At 42.0% G+C, this 23,301-nt stretch overlaps 1 protein-coding gene across 1 annotated transcript in view; it reads right to left on the minus strand.

Annotated features, from left to right (window-relative positions):
* Window positions 1-23,301, minus strand: part of cdh23 (cadherin-related 23) — a 165,622-nt gene that overhangs the window by 114,173 nt on the left and 28,148 nt on the right. The window contains exons 5-7 of the mRNA XM_029449357.1: window positions 11,860-12,002; window positions 11,553-11,600; window positions 11,081-11,173 (exon numbers count right to left, since the gene is read on the minus strand). Coding sequence (XP_029305217.1) covers window positions 11,081-11,173; window positions 11,553-11,600; window positions 11,860-12,002 — 284 coding nt within the window. The remainder of the gene's footprint in view (window positions 1-11,080; window positions 11,174-11,552; window positions 11,601-11,859; window positions 12,003-23,301) is intronic.

The following is a 23,301-nucleotide window of genomic DNA, read 5'->3' on the forward strand; positions in this document are numbered from 1 at the left end:
CGATTGCTGGTATCAGTGTTAGTCGGTGACTACAGGGAAAACAGACCAAGCTTACTTGAGAGAAAGAAATATTGAATTCTCGGTTTTGTTCTGTCACATGAAGCCTTGCAGAAAGCTAATGATCTGAACAACTTCTACCTTATGTTCCAAACCCAGTATTTGTCAAATCAATGCAATACTCTTTTATATTCTCATGGGCGACACGAGCATCAGGCCTGAGATGGATATTTAGAACCAAGGCAGACAAGGAAGGAGCATTGAGGATGCAGTTAGTAGTGTCGCCTATTTAGTCCTTAGACACTTGGAAGACAAATTGTGTATTGCCCACAACATATGGATTTTTACTTTTCATTGATTTTAGTTCAGCTTTTATTACTCTTTTGCCCTATTCATTCCTGGACAAACTCAAACTGGTGAATTATAAATAATTTAATTAACAAATGGTATTTTTCTTCCTACATGTACAAGTAAACAACGCATTATCTGACCCTAGATCTATTAGCACAGGATGTGTGAGCTCCTCAATTCTCTTCACATTATACACCAATGGGTGTGTGAGCAAAACTTCCCAAAATGACATTGTATAATTCTCAGGTGACACGAAAAAAAACAAGACCGCTAATATAGAAATAGAAATGAAAGTGAAAAATTTAAATAAATAATTTATTAAAAGTATTGCAGAACTGAAACAAAATAATTTTCAACCTGAAAACTTTTTTTATACACTTATTTTTAGTTCAAATTCAAGATCAAAACTTGAACTTGCAGTTTCAAATTCTTTATTAAAATAATCAAAACTTTTGGCCTGGATTTAGCTCCATACATCTGCAGTTGGAGATATAATTAAAAGTTTAGAGTACTTCTGTACTCCCTGATGAAAGGAGAAGCTACCATACATCATTTTGTATGTGATTACTTGCTCATAAAAACCAACAAATGCATTAAAAAACTTTCTTCATTAAGAATACCATGAATTTGCTTTCTTTCCAAATGGAGGAGGCCCAAAGGGCACTATGTTATGTGGGTACTTTTTACTGTACCTATTACCTATATGTACTTCATCTTCATGTATATATTATACTGTTTTCTTCTTCACTATAGCAGACCACCCATACCTGTAAAACTACTTTCCTGTTTTGAGACAAATTTCAAAGTCCTTGCAATATAAGAAGATTCCTGTACACTGTTCATCTCCTCTTTATGTTGTACTGTCTATTCAAAGATTCAGTACAAAATCCTACAGAGAAAACAATACTGAAACCCCTGCTAGCAGCCACTATGGAGCTGGACCATATAGTGAATTTATAATATATGATGAATTGCTTTTCTAGCCTTATCTGAAGTGGGTCTAAAATGTAAAATTTGATAGAAGTGCTGCTAAAATCAAACTGGCACAGACACTGAGGAGCATAAATGTGCAGGGGTGAATCTCTTTGCAATCTGCCAGTTAAACTATGACACATGTGTCTTGTGCAAAGCTGACATTTTGGGCTTAGAGTCACACCAAAATGCAAAAGGGTTAAATCTCTGGGGGACATGAATCGCTAAATAAATATCATAGTCATCTGCCCATTCGATTTAGAATCGTGCATGTGTGTTTTGTGTGTGTATGTATGTGGTTCATGGTGAAACTAGAGAAAAGTTCAGACAAGCAGCCAGCGGTTGTGATGTCTTCCTGGGAACCATATTGTTAGAAAGACCGATCACTATAGCCACCATCAGACCCCTCAGCTAGTGGGGCAAGAAGGGTGGTTTGTTCTATAAGAGGAAGACACAATCAGACTGAATAGAATGACAACCTGAAAATGCAGCAGATATTTGAAAAAGATGGGCTGTAAGTTGGATCTTAAACATCTGTTTGTCACCTTAATTAGTTTGAGATGTGTTTGTTGTGATTGTCATTCCTTCTGGAATATAGCTATGTAAAACCTGGGATCTGAGGTGTAAATTAAACAGTATAAACAGTGGCAAAAGAAAAAAAGCATGGGTTGTATTAAAAATAACTTGTTTGTCATATTTTATGAAACTTTCACTTTATCCTGACAGTAGTGCATGATACAGATGGCTTGACTATTTTTAACATAGCAGCCGGGTTACCAACATTCTCATTTTACAGCTGAACAGTATACTAAAATATGTTTCCTGAAAACAAGAAATAGGCAATGAAGTAGCAGAATCTTGATTAATATTTGATCAGCGCTATGTAGTTTGACAGTTTGGTCGGAGATCACGAGCAGTGATCGACACTGCGCTAGAGAGTCCTCCACTCTGACTTGTTCTATTTCATCCTTACTGACCGACTGAATATCTTCCATCTCACGCATGCGCAGTTTGGGTATTTATATTAACGAAGTCACGTGTGACCTCTTCTTGTAAAAAAGAAAGGCGGCGGACTTTGACCAATCCTGGATCTTTCAGGAAGTCCCTGAAAGTCTTACCATTTCACATGTTGAGCACAGCAGATGCTCTTCGTGCTGTTGCCAGGGAAGAATGGTTTATATCCATTGACCTGAAGGATGCTTATTTTCATGTTCCAATTGTGCCTCATCACAGGCACGTTCTTCGTTTGGCCTTCCAAGGCCGTCATTTTCAGTTCCAGGTGCTTCCATTTGGATTCTCCCTCTCTCTACGGGTGTTCACCAGGTGGATCTGGACACAGTCACTATGAGGGTCTGTTTGTCAGCTCAACATATTGACAACATCCTCCAACTTATTCCTCTCTTTCAAGGAGGCAGCTCCTTGACCTACATTCTGTTTATCCGTCTCTTGGGCAAATTGACAGCTGCCTCAGCTCAGGCTTATTATCACTGCGCCCTTGCAGAGATAGCTAAATGGCCTCCACTTGGACGTCAAGTGGCACAGACACAGGAAGATCAGGGTGGGTGCCACATCAGTGCCTCTTCGCTCTATGCCAATGGAGTGAGAGAAGAAGCTGTCAAGAGGCATGCCCATAGGCTCTGTTCCTTTCTGCCGAGAGAATGTTACCACGGATGTCAGCCTCTCTGGATGAGGTGCGGGGCGGCAGAACAGGACAGTTCCAGGGCAGTGGTCTGCTCAGGACCGCATGGAGCACATCAATGTGCCAGAGCTATGGGCTGTGCACCTAGCACTCAATCTTCTTGCCATTCCTGAGTGGGAGGCATGTGCTTGTCTGGCAGGACAAAACCACAACTGTTTTCCATATAAACCATCAGGGGGGCACCAAGTCTGCACAGTTGCTAGAAGTATCCCAGGCTCTTCTGACGTAGGCAGCCCCTTGCCTGACCAGCCGACGGGCAATGTATCTACCAGGAGAGTGGAACCATGTCAAGGACTTCCTCTCACATTACAAACCTCCACCAGGGGAGTGGCAGCTTCATCCAGAGGTGGTGCATAGCGTCTTGGGGCTCTTCGGCAGGGTGGAGGTAGATCGTTTTGCCTCGGAGATGTCGACCCACTGTCCCCTATGGATCTCCTTGACGGAAAAGTCCAACTCTCTGGGTCCAGAGAGTCTTCTCTACGCCTTTCACCCCTTCATCTGATCTTACCAACACTTATCAGAGCGCTTCGACAGGGCCACAGGCTTCTTCTGGTGGCCCCCTTCTGGCCAGACAGGACTTGGTTCTCCCTACTACACAGACTTTGCTGAGGGGTGCCTTCAGCTGTGGGTTTGGCTGGTGGAGGACCCAACCCGTTGCTGAGTGAGTGCATAGAGCCCGTCAAGATGACTATTCTGAATGCTAGAGCACTGTCTACTCGTCTGCAGTATGACAACAGGTGGAAGCTGTTTTCTGGCTGGTGCACTGATCAAAACAAGGACCCTGTACATTGCTCTGTGCCTACTATCCTTTAGTTTTTGCAGTTCCTCCGAGAAGATTGGATGCCCATATATCGAGGCTACCTCTTGCATACGATGATCTAAATAACTCTTCATCTGTTACGGTGGTCCTAGGAAAGGCTGTGCTCTCTCAAAGCAGCGCCTGTCCCAAAGGATCGTATATGTAATTTCCCATGCATACAGGGCAAATGACCGTTCTCTGCCGACCAGAGTAAAGTGCCACTCCACCAGGAGTGTCTCCACATCAGGGGCAAGCCTGAGAGGTGTGCCCTTGGAGGACATTTTGTGCTGCGGCCACATGGGCATCACCGAGCACAATCTCCAGGTTCTACACAGCAAATGGGCGTGTTCTTCTGCAGAGTTCCTCTGCTACACCTTTATGATGTGGGTATTCAGGATTCCTCGCAACCTGGTTGTTATAAGTTATCCAGTGTTAAGCATTGCTTCTGGCAGTCACTCAGGATAAAATAGAACGAAAGGTACGAATGTAACTATGGTTCTATGAATCCTGGATGACCACCAGAGTTCTTAATCACTCGGAATCTTGTGATCCCGCAAGAAGATTATTATTATTAAGACTATAGGACTAATTTTGTTGATGACTTATACATGACAGGCGTCATCCAAGGTCACACGTGACTTTGTTGATATAAATACTCGACCTGCACATGCGCGAGATGGAAAATATTCAGTGTTCAGTGTTCACTGCCTCTGGTGGTCATCCAGGATTCATAGCACAGAATTGTTTTCATTTGGCCGCGGTGGAATCTGCACTGAAGGGAAGCAGAAGAACTTGATTTTTAAAATTTTATGCACTACTGTCAGAATATAGTGACATTTTCAGCAAATATGATTTAAAAAAAAGTAATTACGTAAAGTAGACAGCAGCTTTGAACTACCAGATGAGTCCAAATCAGTCCTGCTTTCTATAGAAGAGAGTAAAAGGTATGATTGAAGTTGGTCATAATTTACTCTACAGCAAGCTGCTGTATATGTATAGCTTACTGCAACAGTATTCCTTTAGTATTCCTATTCCATTTTTCTCTATAATGCACCCTTTTTTGATGTCTTTCTCAATTGTGGAAGTGACAAATTGGAAAGGCTATAAAGCTCTATGAAGGAAAATCTAGCCACGGTCTGAGGAACAGTGAGAGGGAAAAACAGACAAATGGGGAGGGAGGTGCATATTGAGACACAGAGGAAGACAGGAGGAAAGAATCGTTGAGGAATTTGCATAATGCCGAAAATGGAGCCCTGGTGATGTTGAAGGCACAGCTTGTAGCTGAACTATTTTTTCCTCACACATCAATTTCTTGTGTTCCCACAACCATGGTACCACACATACAGCAAAAAAGTGACGAGAGCTAGCACTCTGTCTTTCTTTCTGTCTCTCACATAAACACAATCACACAAGCTGCTATAAGATATGGAGTGACTTTCAAAAAGCACAACTGTCTTCAATGTTAGCGAAACCTTGTCAGAATTCACAATTCTGCCAAGTGAGTGTTAGAGGGAAGGAGAGCGCCAAAGGCGGGGTGGGGATGGAAGGGTGGGACCCACACAGTTGAAAGAAAGGGAGAGAGGGAACGATAGGTTGATTTATTCAAAGAGTGAGGAGTGGGTGAATCAAACTTTAATGGCTTTTGGGAGTGCAAGCCGTTCTTTCTCTCCCTTCAATCTTGCCCCTCTCACACAGTATTTCCTTGTGTGCTCAAACCTTACATCCCTTACTTCTCCCCCCCCCCTCTCAATAATAGACTTTGCGATGGTCACTCACAAACACAAGCCTTAGCTTTTTTTGACAGACAAAACTGCACCCATCTCTGCGTAGCACGCAAATCAAGGTGCTCTTCATGCTCAGTGGGTAAAGTAAATGACAGAAAGATAAAGAGAGGAAGAGGAGGTGATTTACCTTCACGAGTGGCAGCATACGTGATGCCCAGGCAGTATTTGTTGTGTTAACCCCTGGACTGGAAAGGATGCGCGGAAAAATGGTTTTACATGCACGACATCCTCGCTGACAACTCACTTAAGCAACCACTTGCCCTGAAAGGCTTACTGAAGTCCACAAATGAATCATCATTCATGGAAGAGAATTGCTGCACTCACTCCTTTAGGAATGTGCTATCCACACATGAACCTAGTATATAGTATACATCTATAGTCAATATCTGCAGATGAAAGATTACGCCCCTCCACACATGCAAAATAAAAAAATAAAAATCAGTGAAATGCAAAAACTGAAATGAAGGGACTCTTTCTGCATGAAATATGTGAACAAACAGCTGGTAAAACATCATGGGCCTGTAAAAACATAAACTGGCCATATGTACTGCATTTGTATAAAATAATGGCGGAGTTAGTGTATGAGTTTAGATTAGTTTGTAGAGGATGATCATTTTCTATGGCCTAATCAGTGCTGTTAGACATAATCAAACGGGCAGATGGAGAAGATCTACTGTTTCATCACTTCCTAAAACACTTTTTTAACTGTATTCATGATTTCAGTAATAGCTTCAAATATGCCATCGAAAATTGGAGAAAATGTCTGCAATTTGAGAAACCACAACTTTTGCTTAGAATTGGGTCCTAGGCACCAAATGTATGTAGAAGAAAGTTATAAATGGAGCCCGAGGTGAGTTAAAAATTGACTGCTTCCCATTTAACCTTCTCACTTTATCCATTTTTTTCTCTCTTTCTCCCTAAATCCCTCCATCCCTCCCTATGGGGCTCAGGGTCTTAGTGTCAGGCAGAATTCTCTTTGAGGCCTGCGCCTGTCAACCAGCCACCACTCAGCTCAGTAACCACTAGATTCAATTACACCACAGGAGAGACCAGGAGAGATGATACTGAAATCATTATGGGCTAAATCCAACTTCTAGGAGGCAGAGTGTGTTTGTGTGCGTGTGTGTGTGTATTGTGTGTGTTTCATAAAGAAGGTGTGTCTTCGTTGGCTTGTGTGGATTCTATGTGCAGGATAAATGTGTGGAAGTTAAGACACAAATATTTTATGACTATAATTTCAAAATAAATGTATTCTACTACAAATAAGACTTTCCAAGAGAACCTTGCAACTGCAACGATATTAGTCGTCCATATAATGTAGGTGTTGCTTTAGAGCTGAAATATCTGTTTGTAACCTGGTAAACAAATTACCTTTGGATGTTGTAACCAGCTGAGATAGCCTACAGGGCAGAAGCCGATAAAAGATTAGGGATTGCATTTCAGCATTCAGAAGTGAAAAAAGGCAAAGAGGAAAAGGAATAGAGCAGATTTGTCTATGTTCTACCTGACAGCGACAGAGGGCACATCAAATAGCAGGTGCCTCTGTGTTGCTGCCAGAGCCCACATCAAGCACTAAGCAGCTCATTCACAGGCGTAATAGGAGCTCTCAAACACCCTCTGCCAATATTATCTAAAATGTGAGTGCATTTGCGTTTGTGCTTGTGTTTAGTGCGTGAAATGCTGTCATGCTATGCATCTCAAAATTGTTTGGAGGAAGTTGTGGCCAAAACTTGTGGGCTGGTTTGAATTCCTAACATCTACTCAAATAGTGGCTTTGAGCGGTGGACCTGTTTCCCAAACACACAGTTATCCAACTGATAAAAGTCACTGATTATTCAAAAATGTATATTAAAAAGAAAAAAAAGAAGATTTCTGAGACCAAGCGGTATGCGACAAAACTAAAATAATTTCATTGATCGTTACTTACTTATATTGTTTAGAAACAAATAACCTCGGGTTTCCGATGATTATTCCTGTTGCTATGCTTCTACAGGGAAATTCTTAACAACAAACCAAACAGAGAATGTTTTATTTATCAGACCACACTGAAGGGCTTTTCTTTTTTTTAGGTGTCTGACTTTCACCTGAGGGGATTCCACCTTGGGCAGCCCTCCTCTATAACATCAGCCGTAGTTCATCAGAGCTTACTGTAGGTTAGAGAGGGACATTGAGATATGGCTGATAGAAAATAGAGGCTGAGGAGGGATTTGCTCACCTGCCTGACATACCTGAGAGACAGTGAACAGATAAAGTTTGGATATTTATCACCTGGAGCCTCTTGCGTGTCTGCCAATATATTTAATCCATCTATGTGCGGCATTACAGCGCTGGTCTGCAGTCGGTTATACAATCTTGTGAGCATCATTACTGTGTTAATCCACTGCCCTGTGTATCTACTATAAATAGGGATGAACATGAGTATTAGCAAGAGGATGAATGGTATTTAAATTAAAAAACTTACACCTTGCTAAGACCATGGGAAAACAAGTATTGATAACATCTATAGACTATGACTGAATACATCACAGTGAATGTGTATAATCCAATAATGGCACAGAGAAAATGTATTTGGTGCATATGTATGTGTCAGGACAGAAAGCTGACATTTATGGCAAAAGAGGCCGCAGAGGAAGAGAAACAGAAGAATACAGGTGACCAAGAGAACAAGAGAAAACTGAGTGTGTGGTCAGGGGCTGCGTATGAAACAGCTGGAGATGACACACACTGGGCACACTTAGAGAAAGTTGTTAGTGCTGGCATTTGATATTATCACAGTGGCACTGACAGAGAGTCCGGCTCCCAGTGGGGGAGTGTGAGGGTCAGGCAGCTGGGGGGACGTATATGTGTGAGGGTTTTGGAGTTGTTTTTGAAGCCATGGATGGTCCCACAGTTGCTCAGACCGCAGAATCTGTACTCCACAGATGCACATCCAAAACATTTTGAATTTGTCGATATACAGGACTACCTGTCGCGAGTAGGGAATGTGAAAAACACTTCTCAGTATGTTGTAGCTTCACTCTATCATCTCATGCAATAATGGATTTGGGTTGTGCCATCTGCTGTTCTATCAAAACATTATTTTGGGTGATAGTCTTCGCTCCTTGTATCCAGTCTCTGCTGCTGGCTGCCTGAGTGTGTGGATGCTGTAAATCTGGCCAGCTCATTAGCACTGACAGAGAGAATGCTAGCAGCCCACCTGCTCCCCTTCACCCTCTTTATGGCGCTACAAATTAAAACGACATTTACACACGCTCTCCTCCCGCTCTCCGTACTGCACCGCTCACCTTGCCACTCACATTGCTTCATCTGCTCACTGCTGAGCATCAGGCCCACCTTAATACACCTCTTCCTCTAACTATTCTACTGTTTCAACAACCCTAAAGCCCTTTGAGTTCTTTCTGTCAATCTGTTGTATCTGTGCGTTAAATTCCATCATTCGAAAGCTTTCTGTCATCCCTCCTCTTTTACTTTTACTACTCTGCCATGCTTCACATTCATCACCCTTTCTCATATGTTTCTCTGTGTGCTAAAGTTCAGCAGCACTATCTAGTAGTGCTGATTGTGCTCTAACCCCGAGTTACTCTGGCATGTCCAGTGAGTGACAGCATGATGGAGTGATGCCGCAGCATGTTTGCTTCGCCCGCTACAGGTCAGTTTGGGGCACAGAGGTAATGAGGCCATACAAATGCAGGTAACAAAAGTTGTGGGAAAACAGGACAAGGTGGAGAGAGGAAGAAACAGACTCCTGAATAAACATCGTACCTAAAACTCCCTTAAACTAAATGAAGAGCTCTCCGTGTACAGGTTGGGCTGTGTGTAATTGCAACACAGTCGTAAAAACATGAATCATTTATCAAGAAAGGCACACTGACAACTAAGTTGATTGAGATTTGTGATAAAACACATTCCACCTGCATTAGTCTCACTCTTTGCTCACAAACACAAGGTTGGCATATTTTATCTTGACTGTTACTGTCTCATTGTTACAGGCTTCAGCTATTTTCAGTGCAGAGAAATGTCGGTGAATTAGACTCACTGCTGTGTCTAGTATTTTAAAGAATCTGATCTATTACCACAACCCATTGCCTCAAATAAAAAAAGCTTACATTTGGCAAGCACTAGGAGGGCAGGACTGACATGAGCACTTATTCACTGAGTGATGCAAGGGAACTAACAATATGTGAGCGGCAGAGGGTCAAACACAGCTCTTTTAAATGGCTTTCCGGAGGCTAACTTGAAGCCTATTGTTTTCAGAGCTTGGAAAGTCTGTATGTGGACTATAAGTGAGTCCCACACAACTGAGCAGTGCTTGCAATGGCCTGAGAGAACCTTCCCTGCATGGTGGGTGGTCTAAACAGCCTCGTCTTAACAGCCCTTCTTTCTCCTATTTATTTGCCTGACTTTATGGATTGGGGAGAGAAAAAGCCAGTGGCTTTGAAGATTTGGTGAAGACTCAGAAAGGGGTATGTGCTCAATATAAACACAACAAGATATTTGGATGTGTGTGTGTGTGTGTGTGTGTGTGTGTGTGTGTGTGTGTGTGTGTGTGTGTGTGTGTGTGTGTGTGTGTGGATTTCAGCCCCTGTTTGAAGTCCTCCACTCCACTCTGGCAATTACTTCCATCAAGGATTAGATGAGGGAGAGGGCAAAGAGGAGAGAGAAAGATGTAGAGGAGTGAGAGCGGAGAAGGGGAGGTAGCAGACTCAGAGAGAGGACAGAGACGCATGAGAGACGCAGAGGAAAAAAGAGATTGAGGTCTCCACTGCAGCGAGTGTTTGTCTCTGCTATAAAAGGAGGCTGTGCACACTCTCTAAACATGAGCTAGAAGACAATTCCTCAAATCGTGGGGAGATCACAGTTTCAGAAAAACACACCTATTTCAGAGCACCAGAGACCAACAAGGGGTGTATGATCACCAACAGTTGGATGTAACCACCAGGCATTGAGGTTCATTTCATACATGTTTAATGACCTTTTCTTAAATTGGAGAAGCAAACCATTGTTGGTAAAAGCACTTTATGGTAGATATTTGTGAGGAAACTGATGGCAGCAGACAAACTGACCATCCAAAGAACTTGCCTGCAGGAAGAGGAGCATCACAACCTCTGACTCACACATTATTGTGCCACCACCTTGGATTAAGGCTGCAACAAATCTGGTCTCTTGCATGCAATGTTTCTTTGAGTTATTAGCCTAATGACTTGCTGTGAACGCTGCTTTGTCACCCGATGAACCTGTGATATTTTCTAGTTTACGTGATCCAGCCCTTCCAGCGGGTCGATCCGCGCATCCCTACTACACGGCCACCAGTGGAATCTAAATATACAAATAGTATAATACTTATAATATTAGTGTGGCCTAATCTTTATCTGCAACTGTGCAGAACTACTGGGTTTAAAGTTATAAGTGACCTTTCAAATTATTCGCTACAGCCGTACCTTGGATGCATTAAGTTAAATACCGCTGTGTCAGCCTTACCTCTGGGATGTGGACGGTGTAAGGCTGCCCATGGAAGACCGGCGCATTATCGTTCACGTCTCCAATCTGGATATTTACTGTGTCTTTGACCACCTGAGGGAGGAAACACATTGGTGAAACTGTTCCTTTACAGGTTACCTGTCAGAGAAATACAGTCACTGAAAATGTGTATTAAAGCTCACAGTATTCGGAGTAGAAGAAAACATGAAAAGTGTGTGATAGATTACCCGCGGGGGAGAGTAGGTTGAACGTCAGTATGTTTCAGTAAGTAAACTGTGTTGAGTGAGACAGGTGTCAGAATGATTACATGTGAAAAAGAGAGAAATATGGGTGTGAACGAAAGCAAGGCCCTGAAAGGAAGACGGCTTGAGAGAGAAAGTCTCCATGTGACATTGGGTCAGGCTATATCCAGGTGTCAGCATGTGACAGGAGGTGTCATAACTAGTGATCACAGTGCAAGTCTGCCTCTTACCTCTTGGATGTCACTCACGTAGAATTCGACCTGCATCTCTGACTTGGTCTGGTGGAGACAGAGACACACATCAGCATAAACTTTGCATGGACATGTAGTGCAAGAAAGCATGAAAAGACCTAGAAACGCCACACTGAAAACCCTTTCTTTATTATCCCTGCCTGCTGAAGAGTGTTACACTTTTCACTGCTCTTTCATCATTTGATCATTTACATTCCATCTCCTATTTTCAAAATTGTCTTGAGTGTCTTTTCTTGTATATAATGCTTTGGTAATGTGTGAGCGTGTGTTTGTTTGGTGGCCATACCTCACGGTCGAGCTGCTGACGAAGCCAGACCACACCAGAGTCTTTGTTCACGGAAAAATACCTCATGGCCTCTTCTCCTGAAACACCATACATGAGAGGTTCCCCCTCAGGATCATTTGCCTTCAGCTGGGCCACTGATGATCCTGCCAGAGTCAAGAGTCAGAGGTCCCATAGGGTCAAACACCAGAGTGTCGAACAGGATTTCTAATAGGTTATGTCACATTGTGTTCACTTAAGAGCAATAGCTTGCAAATACACTCCAATTCAGTAGTTTCCCTTGATGTCCCGTTGCTTCCACTGAGCCACATAAAAGGATATGTTACGCGTATACAAAAACAATTCATTGTATGTCTTACCCTGATGCGTTGAATTAAACATTATTGTGACGTGTTTCAATGTCACTGTTTAGATTGTTTTAAACTCATTCATGTGTCTGGAAATTACCCACTAAATACACACAAAAAGAAGAAAACAACTTGACCTGCAACATCAAGGCAAAGAGATGATTTAGACAACGTGCTTCTGCAGAAAGAACTTGAGTCATGTGAGTACAGCAAGCTCAGTGTTAAGGACAAATATGGCACAACAACACACACACACACAGCACACACTGACATTTTGTGTGTTTTTAATTGGAGCGGCAGTGGTTCACAGGCTTCATTCATCACAGACACTAGAGCTCAGACAGGCTGGCTAATCAAACCTAGAGGTGGAGCGCCATTAGGCCGCCTAACCCACAATGCTGGACGGATGTGTCAAAAAGGCCAAGGCGAAGGTTAGGAGGAGCATGGAGGACAGCAGGGAGACCCCTTGACCCAGAGGGACAAGCCTCATTACTGTCCAGGGTAAAACTGCTTGGTCAGGGCATCATAATGGGCTGAAGGGGAGGGTATGCCGATATCAGTCAAACGAACTGTAGTCGTGTAGTCCTCAACTAAATACCTTCACTTGCCCCAACACCAACCTAAATATGTCATGCCCTCAATCTCTCTTGTTCCATTCAGTTTCACGATAAATGCAAATCTCAGAAACAACAGATTGTTTATTTGTGTGTTTGCCCTGCGATGCTGACCTCACATAATGCATGCTGGGATAGGCTTCAGCTCCACTTTTGACCCTAAATAGAAATAAGAGGGTATTGAATATGACTGCATTAATGGGAGAGTAAATGCACAGATCATACACGCCTGCAATGAGAGCACACACACTCATCCTCTCTCCCTCCCTACAAGTACTCTGTCAGACAATAGAGGTGAAGACAAACTAAATCAAGCCTGTCACTTGCGCACCGAAATGCTTAACACAACGACCAATTAGGCCTCACAATCACACACCCCTCTCGTTTTATTAATACACCCCATTTTCCGATGAAAGGGTGGCAAAAATGACTAATTAATATAACGATTTATGAACTGCTCTCATTGCGTCTAATGAGATTTATGCAAATTCAGCTGCTTTCAATATGAGTTATAATTTGGTTGAAGACGGTGCAAATTGAGCATTTTACCTCATAGTCATCAATAATAACCGTTTTTTTTCCTCCTCCTTCCGGCCCTCTCGACTGTGGAGGAATTGTCGGCTCCATGTGGGTAGACGTACACTCGAGCGAAGGATAACAAATGGATGATAACAAAATCATTTGAAACTAAGACTATGTGTGACAGCCACAGTCTTGTGGAAGATTAACTCCTGCTCTGGAAAAAAGAGGCAAAATACGACCAACCCATTAAGCATATGGGTTAGATTCTCTATGTGCTGAACCGGAGGCGATATTATGTCCATCTGCTGAATCAGTGTGCAGTTGTATATTAGCCTATTAGATAAAGATTTGGTACTGCACTAGTTTTTATTATTTTTCTCAGATTGTGTTTCATTGTATTCATCGTTTTTAGGCTTTACAACACTTACGGACAAGGTACACCTGTTCCTCTGCTAGTTAACACGAATATTTAATCAGCCGATCAAGTCGCAACAAATCATTGCATTTATGTGTTTAGACACGAGGCTGAGAATCAGAATGGTGAAGAAAGATAACTTTGAACGTGGCATGGTTGTTGGTGCCGGACGGGCTGGTTTAAGTATTTCAGAAACTGCTAACCTGCTGGGACCCACAACCAACTCTGGGGTTTACAGAGAGTGGTGCGAAAAAGAGAAAGTATCAAGTGAGCAGCAATTCTCTGGGTTAAAATGTCTTGTTGAATGCAGATGTCATTTATCAATACAATGTTCTCGTCCTGCAAAAGCAGGATATTAGATTGACGATGACAGCGATGACGGTTTCCGTTGTGCTCCCACAGCTGCTTAGCGGCCAGAGAGAGAGACAGCAGAGGAAACGACGTGAAGAGACGACATGGTTTCGATCAAACCAGAGGTGGCGATTATTGGAACAGTAGAAAGACACGGCCACAGACACACACAGATACACACACACAGTTTTAAGTAATAAACCTTCAAGGTGTACCTAATAAAGAGGCCGATGTATATTGAAAAAGTATAATGGATGTGATCAGGTAAAAAAAAACTAAAACTTACATTGTCCTGAAGACAGAGTTCTCTGAGATTTGAAAGAATTTTAACTTTTTTTTACTGTATTTGATAATAATAATAATAATAATAATAATAATAATAATAATAATAATAATAATAATAATAATAATAATAACAAGGAATAAATATCCTATGGTGAATATGAATGGTGGAAATATGAGGACCATCTAACATTTTGTTGCCTCACTGGGAGTTATTTGGGGATAAGGCTTAATTGAATCTTATAATAATAATAATAATAATAATAATAATAATAATAATAATAATAATAATAATAATAATAATAATAATAATAGTAATAATAATAATAATAAGAAGAAGAAGAAGAAGAAGAAGAAGAAGAAGAAGAAGAAGAAGAAGAAGAAGAAGAAGAAATAGATTTATTTGTATAGCACCTTTCATACAAGAATTGCAGCCCAAAGTGCTTCACATCAGAAACATAACAATTCGTACAAGATTAGACAGAATAAGAGCATTTACAGAACAATAATCACAGTGATGATGTAAATGAGTCTGAAGTACCATTAGAAAAATAGCAGAATTAAAATAGTAGAAAATAGCAGAAAATAGCCAGAATTAAAATAATTTATAATTATAAAGTTGGATGAGGTCAATTTTAGTTTTAGGATTAGAATAAAAGTCTTCAGGGTCAAGGTTGGCTAGGATATTGCTGTATTCACAAATATTCCTCACTGTGTGTGTGTGTGTGTGTGTGTGTGTGTGTGTGTGTGTGTGTGTGTGTGTGTGTATGTAGGTGTGTGTCTGTGTGTGTGTCTGTGTGTGTGTGTCTGTGTGTGTGTGTCTTTGTGTGCGTGTTTAGTGTAGATATCCTTCTAGTGCTTATCTGTTACACTGTGGCACCAAGCCCTTTCCTTGACAAATGATGCTATTTAGCAGCAGGTGATGCCAGTATTACTGTTATGAATGATACAGTGAACATTAACATTGTCCCTCCCCTTCTCCTCTACTCTGCAACACTGCTCCCATGACATGAGCGATGGGCTGGTGGCACCATTTCTCTACCTCACCTTTCTCTCTCCCATTGTCCCCCTGAACCGTTTAATCTTTCCGCAAAACTCAAATACTGAATCCTCAATTTTTCCTTTTGCATTTAGACAGTAAGGTCAAACCAGAACGATGAACGCAGCGCTAATAAAAAAGGGGGGAAAAAAACTAAAAGACTGTGTGATAAATAAGATAACAAAATACAAGCACAGTTTAATTTAGCCTCTTAAAACCCCAGACTCAAATTGTGCTGGTTATTATTTCATAATGAATTGAATACATGTGAAATAATGCGTAAGTACATTTTCTCACTGATGTACTTCAGCTCATATAGATGTGATCTTAAATATGTCACTGAAAGAGGCCAAGACAGAATCATTATGTGCTTTATTAAAATGGCTTAACTTTAAAGCTTCTTCAGGGGAAATTTATAGAATGGGCGGAGAGCCAAGAATTTGGGACCAAATAGTGTAAAACATGCACAAAGCAAGGAAGCATAGCAGAATCAGTCCATTTAGAAGAAATGTTTAATTAAATGTATAAAAAGGAGAAGGGGAAAGTGCAGAGGAGGTGGGAGTGTTGAAGAAAGTTACAAATACTCTCCGATACCAAAGTTAGAGTCGGACTTCTGCGTTAAGACAAAACCGTGTTGCATCACTTTGGCAGGGCTGAACAATCTACTGTCATAAAACATACACAGTGACAAAGCCTGGAGAGGCAGGAGACTGAAAGTGAGGGGGAGGAGAAGAAGAAAAATAGGAAGACTGGCTAACCTACACAGCAGCAGCCGCCGCAAGTTTTACTCAGCCCCACTCTTTAGGAAAGTCAAGGGGGCCAATGGGGGTGCTAAATCAGCCACTGGAGGACATCAATCCCTGCTGGATCAATAGGAGTCGCGCGTGTTAGACGGGGACTAGGCTCAGTGCTGCCCTGCCCTCAGGCCTCAGGCTTGAGAAAGAAAAGAGGCTATAGGCCAACGTCCTGTTTATTATGTTGGTGACATCTCCAGACCTCTCGTTCATCTGAGCGCTGATTCAGTGGGACAGGCACTGTCAGGACTGCAATTTCACGCATGTTGTGAATTATAGCATTGAATTTTATGGTGCACAGAGGCTTAATGGGTATATGGGCAATGTTCAGTACGCTATCTACCAACGGCATAAAAAAAAAAGAAAAGAGAGTAGAAAGATGGCTGACACTGGATGACAGGGCAGGAGGAATCTTGATCTTTACCTGCTTTGTATAAATACTTGATGCATTGTCTTGAGGCAGGGTCATTGAGCCTCGGGGATTAAAGTCATTCAATCAGTAGGCTGATGAGTCAGTATGATGCCACTCATGTTACCACACTGTCTGTCCACTGAGAACGAGAGCCTTCAAACACATCAGCAACACCCAGCTGAAGCCATGCTGCCTCACATCAATCACTCACATCAAAAATTCAGACAGGCAAACACTAACTTCATCTAACTGGCAGCATGAGCTCATTCAGTACCGTGTCTGTATTTTGTTCCCTACTTTATAGTGCAGCATTTGTCACTTTATGGATCACCATGTTAAGAGAAATTGAACAGTATACTCTGTGGACAGCAGCCGTAATGGAAAGCCTTTGCATCTGTCACACGGATGAGTTGTGATTATGAGAGTGTGACTTTAAGATACAATGTTGTATACTGTTCAGCATCAGATCAGGTGTGGGATAACAGATAACAGTGCTAAAGAGGAAGCACTTAAAACCACGTCCTGCTAATTGACTGTGTGCCATTATAACAAAATGGGTCCATTTCTTGTACACCACTATTACAGAAAGTGAGTATGTGTCAGCATCCGTTTGAATTCCTACACTGAAAGATCTATACGGTCATAAACTGGTAGAGAATGGTGCACACTCATGCAGAAATACCACTTTACTTTTGTTCAAATGACAAAAAGGGATATAGCTGTTAACTGTTGTCATTACATTGCAAACACATATGAGCAAGGCATTTCACTTTTTTTCTTTTTACTGGACTTTCCTCAGCTGTTAATGACAGAAGAGTGGAACTATATGCTGCATAGGTGTGTTGATCAGGCAGAATACACCTCTAAGCCAAAATCCTCTGCAGTCATACAAGTGTATGAAGTGAAGCCCTTCGAGGGTAATTTACGAGTCAGATTCCATCAGGGGATTTAACTCATTGTTTCAGGCTCATCTTTTTAAGAGACCTCTCGGGGCACATGTATTAACTTGCACCCTCACCTCCAGCCAAAAGATAAATTAAACTTCCTTCTCCGTCTTCAGAAATAAAGATGGAAAGGAGTTGAAATTAACTCATCACCGCTTTCTCTGTCAGCGGTGCCGTGTGCAGCGTTAATGTCTAGAGATTCAGGCTCTTTATGGGAAGCCAGTTGGATGTGGAAATAAACTGTGGCCAGAAACTGAGTGCTTGCACCTCTATTTCCATACAAAGAGAGGTGTATTTGTTCAGGGGGCATCTTTAATAGCAGAGAAGAGGATGCATGCAGATAGTTTATTTCCCTGTAGGAATAAGACAGCCATGGAGAGTGACAGTAAAGTATTTTCCCCAGGGAGGTCAATTAGACAGCTAGCAATAAAAATGGAAAAAAAGAAAAAAGCTCACTGATTATGTTTGCAAGCCTTTGTGCCACGAATAAACAAACGCAACACATTTTCATACTGCGGCAGATTAGTACAATTTACTTATCAAAGAATTACAACTGTTATTAACGGTTATATTTGCCTAATAAAAAGCTAATTTATCTCACAGAAATCCTTACATTTTAATAGCTCCTTTGAAACAAGACGTTTACCAAATTATATCTTTCATCATTTACCCTCTGTATTTTTCACTGGCCTTCTCACCTTTGTGTGTGTGTGTGTGTGTGTGTGTGTGTGTGTGTGTGTGTGTGTGTGTGTGTGTGTGTGTGTGTGTGTGTGTGTGTGTGTACATGTGCATGTTTGTGTCATCAATAACCGTGATGGGGAAGAGAGCCAAAGACAAATAGTGCCTGGAGTGTGGCTTTAAGTGACTCCTGTGTTTCAACAACACACACCAAGAGAGTCCTTGGGAGGCTTTGTATTAATCCAACAGATTTATGACTAAATCTGTCACGGATGAGAGGAGAACACCCTCTGCCTTTACTTTAGCCATTCCTGAGAGAAATACACACCTCCTAGAACCACATCCTAAACGTGTGTGTGTGTGTGTGTGTGTGTGTGTATGTGTGTGTGTGTGTGTGTGTGTGTGTGTGTGTGTGTGTGTGTGTGTGTGTGTGTGTGTGTGTGTGTGTGTGTGTACATAGCATTTAAATGAACAGACTCAAACGGAGCACAAACACATTTTTTTAGAAAAGATGTTCAAAACACTGATGCATGTAGGCACACACACACTTACATGTCATCTGGTATGGACAAGCAAATATTTAGTTCAGTGAGCTTTTTGGTAATGTGAGCGAGTACAGTATTCTGTACATGTCAATGGCTGTCTTCAATAAAACTAAACATTACTTAAGAAGCTAGGGGGAGCAGCATGTTGAAAACAGAAGGGTAATGTATCTGTAGCTTAAAATAAAAACTTCACCGTGCTTTAACCTTGTGAAAAAAAGACCAAAGCGAAGATTGCAGACTGTTTTGTTTTGTTCTCCTAAGCTTGCAGAAAGGAGACACAAAGGGGTTCCTATGAACCTGTACAATGACATATTTCATCAGAAAATACACTATGAATACATAAGTAAAAGTATATTTTATAGGCAAAGTAAAACAAGTCACGTAGAGTAAGACTATTAAGTGATTAGATGCACATTTTGCTGAATAAATGTTAGTTTTGCATTGCATGCAATACATCAGTACATTTGGTTATCAGACTACATTTGGAGTTGACCCTGTTGTCCAGATATGGATCATTCATTTGCACCGCAAAGTAGTAGAGTAGAGTGATTCATCTCAGTCGAAAGTGAACCGAGAAGGACGATGCGCATGATTGGATGTCCGGCCCAGGATTGGCTTTCGTATACACCCAAATGGTGAAATGATGAAAACACTGAGTGACAAGGCTGTGACTAACCAATCACATTGCGAAAGTCATAAGACAGTAAAGGACATTAGTGGACAGCCATCCCACGCATTGGTGAGGAGAGGCTGACCTGTCACTGCAAATTCACACGCAGCTACGCTTACTCCCCGATCACACAGGAAAGCTCTTGCTATTTTCTATTTCATCCCATCGCAGTTTTGCTGTTCCCCCACTCTCTCCCTCTTTCGTGTTTGTCATCCACTCGTCACGCTCCGTCCTGCTTATGGAGGCCAGACAGAGGGACACAGGCAGCGCTGATAGGAGTGGACAGGTGGCTGTGTGCTTCTGAGGCTTCTGGAGTGACGGCTGAGCCAGTCTGGCCTGTCGTTGTCACAAAAGCAAACGCCTGCCCCAAACACACATGCATCCACCCCAAACCGCACCACTCCTGCCAACATGCCAAAATGTCCATCAACACTGGCACTTTGTAACGCCTGCCCAATTCTTTCCTTCTTGCTCTTTTCAACCGGTTTCACTGCTTACCTCAGTTTTTAATCCCATTCTTATTCTGTTATTTGCCTCTTTCTTTCACCCTCCCTACGCTCCCTCTCTCCAGCACTGGCCCTCTGCTGACCTCACCAGGGCTGACTATTACCTGAGAGTGAACTAAATCATGGTCGGGTAATGGAACATGCCACCTTCATTGTGAAGCAACACACACACACCCACACACAGACAGCGACACACGCGCACTTGCGCTAAAACAAAAGCCTCTTTCTTTTGGCCTTTCCCCCTTTTCTCTCCAGTTTACATGTTTATCATTTGGCCTGAAATATAGAGCTGATGTTGTTTATGTCACACCTGCGGATGTAGATGGGGATGTTGGGGAATGGCAGGAGCTGGGGTCAAGAATGAAGCTGTGGCAACTCAGAGTTGACCTCCAGCCCTGGCTGTCATTGGAAGGGAGAGTGGGAAGTACTGCCTCAGAAAAACAAGGGCTCCTTCTCTTGACAAATATAGCTCTAACACATATTTGAAAGCTCAGAGTATCAGCTGTGGTTTCCCTGTTTTGGGAGTCAATTAATTGTGACTATACCTTCAGATTTGAACTGTACATCAGGTGTGTTATAACTATCACCAATGTTGATACAGTTCACTGTCAGACCAACCTCTTGTCAGCTACCAGTGGGTAAGTTTAAGAGCCCACATGTTCTTTGAAAATTCATAAAATGTCAACCACACTAATAATATTTAAATAGGCTGTATGTACAGTAACATAGTATTTTCAGTGATAATACTACATCTACCAATCACAGAGTACGTATGTGTCACCCTCACTGAATACCAGAGAGAAGACACAAAGATTCAGTTTATTAGCCTAGTATTAAAGCTACTGGGCAATTCTATTGCTTCTACATTTTAATATATCTATAAAAATAAAACTATGTGGAGATCTGTCTGTACATTGAAACATCAATGAGAGAAAAAATAAAATAATTAGCATTTGAAGAAATGTAAAATAAATAAATATGGAAATGATAGTCTGCTAAGTGAAACCTCTGGTCTTCCACAGCCACTCAGATGAACCACATTGTCATAATAATTTAAAACCACAGATTTCAGCCGTAGGCCTACATGCCTAATGTACAGCAGCAGTACTAGTAGCAGTAGCAATAGTACTACTACTACTACTACTACTACTACTACTACTACTACTACTACTAGTAGTAGTAGTAGTAGTAGTAGTAGTAGTAGTAGCAGTAGTAGTAGCAGTAGCAGTAGTAGCAGTTGTAGTAGTAGTAGTAGTAGTAGTAGTAGTAGCAGTAGCAGTAGCAGTAGCAGTAGCAGTAGCAGTCGCAGTAGCAGTAGCAGCAGCAGTAGCAGTAGCAGTAGCAGTAGCAGTAGCAATAGTAGTAGTAGTAGTAGCAGTAGCAGTAGCAGCAGTAGTAGCAGTTGTAGTAGTAGTAGTAGTAGCAGTAGCAGTAGCAGCAGTAGCAGTAGCAGTAGTAGCAGTAGCAGTCGCAGTAGTAGTAGTAGTAGCAGTAGCAGTAGCAGCAGCAGCAGCAGCAGCAACAGCAGCAGTAGTAGTAGTAGTAGTAGTAGTAGCAGTAGCAGCAGCAGTAGTAGTAGTAGTAGTAGTAGTAGTAGTAGTAGTAGTAGTAGTAGTAGTAGTAGTAGTAGTAGCATGACTGCAATGGAGTCTTTTTTGTCTTTTTATACTTAAATTAATATATTGAAAACAATACAAATATGAAAAAGTGTCCAATTCAGTCTCTATCACATAGTAGTAGGGTGGACTGGGTTAAAAACTAGTTCTGCAACACAAATGGCTTCAATGGAAAGAATATATATAGTTATCATTGTTAATGCTGGGGTAGGCAATGTTGGAGAAACCAGCAAGAATAAGGTAGATTTTGAAATTATTCATACGAAAAAATCCCAGCTCCTCCATTCAGGCCTTCCTCAAAAGCGCGTTCACGGGCAAAGTGCAAGCAGGTAGGTTAGAGGGCAGGTAGGGAATCTAATCATTTCATATGGTCCAAATGAAATGATGGGATTGGCTTAATACAGGACTGGACAGCCAAATATACCAGATTTTTTTTTTTTTATTGATTGCCATCAGGAAGTAAAGAGAATTTCAAAAAATATAACAATAACTACTTCTAAAACAAATTGCCTACCTTAGCTTTGTTCCTGCGATGCTCGTGCACAAGTGTTTTTGTTTTTGTAACTCTGGCAAGCTTTGATTTATTTGAATTGACAGGAAAAACCCTGTTGTTGCAGCATGGCATTTCTTAAGTGGCAGATGTTGCCGCTTCAAACCAGCTTCAAAACTGCTCATTCAACACCACATGGTTGGTACAATTTATTACGATACATGTGGAAAAATGTGAAATCTTGATACCCTGGTAAATTTTCAAATGTCCTTTAGAATTAGCATCAAAATTGACTTGCCACTTTGGCAAAACGAGAAGCGAGGTTTAGTGGCCCAACAGGAAGAAGCACTTGCCACTGACAAGTAGATATTGACTCACTTCAAGCTGTTGCTGCTACTTTACTTCCTGTTCCCTTTTTATAGATAACTTAGTGGTGGCATGCAGGCTTGGTGATCTCCACTGGACGATATATGTGATAGTGATTTCTCAGTCCCAGTCCATATGGTGTAACAGTTGTAAAATTGCACTGCGCTCCAGACACCACACTAGCATGTCTGATCCTAGTCTGGTCCAACTCATATCAGCATCGCTGACTGACTGGCCAGGCTAGGCCAAGGCCAGCTGGACTTTATCTATATGGGCAGAGTCACTAGTGCATCTCCATCTTCCTCATCTCTCTCTTGCTCTCATATGTCCATCTGCTGCGAAGCCCCTCTCACCCTCATCTCCCACTCTGCCAATAGCTATTCCCATCTCTTCATGTGTGCATCACTTCCACAGTTTCTGCCAGCCCCCTCTCCATTTATCCTGCTTCCTTCTTTGCCTTCCTCCTTCTCTCCCTCTCTCCCTCTCTCCCTCTCTCCCTCTCTCCCTCTCTCCCTCTCTCCTACACCCCTTTCCTTGCTATAGTCCCCACTCCCCTTCCTCCTTCCCTAAGAGAAAGAGAGGGAGAGAAAAAGACAGGACAGGCAGAACAAAATGACGAAGGGGGGTGGGGGGGTTGGATGGTCACTGTCCAAAAAGCTTAGCTGATAATGTGCTCAAGATGACCAGCAGAGGACTGCAATGCAGACATGTCAGAGTCTAAAGTGTGTGTGTGTGTGTGTGTGTGTGTGTGTGTGTGTGTGTGTGTGTGTGTGTGTGTGTGTGTGTGTGTGTGTGTGTGTGTGTTGTGTGTGTGTGTGTGCGTGTGTGTGAGACAAAAAGAGTCCCGTCAGTTA

Source organism: Cottoperca gobio, chromosome 15 (assembly GCF_900634415.1).
Source record: "Cottoperca gobio chromosome 15, fCotGob3.1, whole genome shotgun sequence".
Taxonomy (NCBI): domain Eukaryota; kingdom Metazoa; phylum Chordata; class Actinopteri; order Perciformes; family Bovichtidae; genus Cottoperca; species Cottoperca gobio.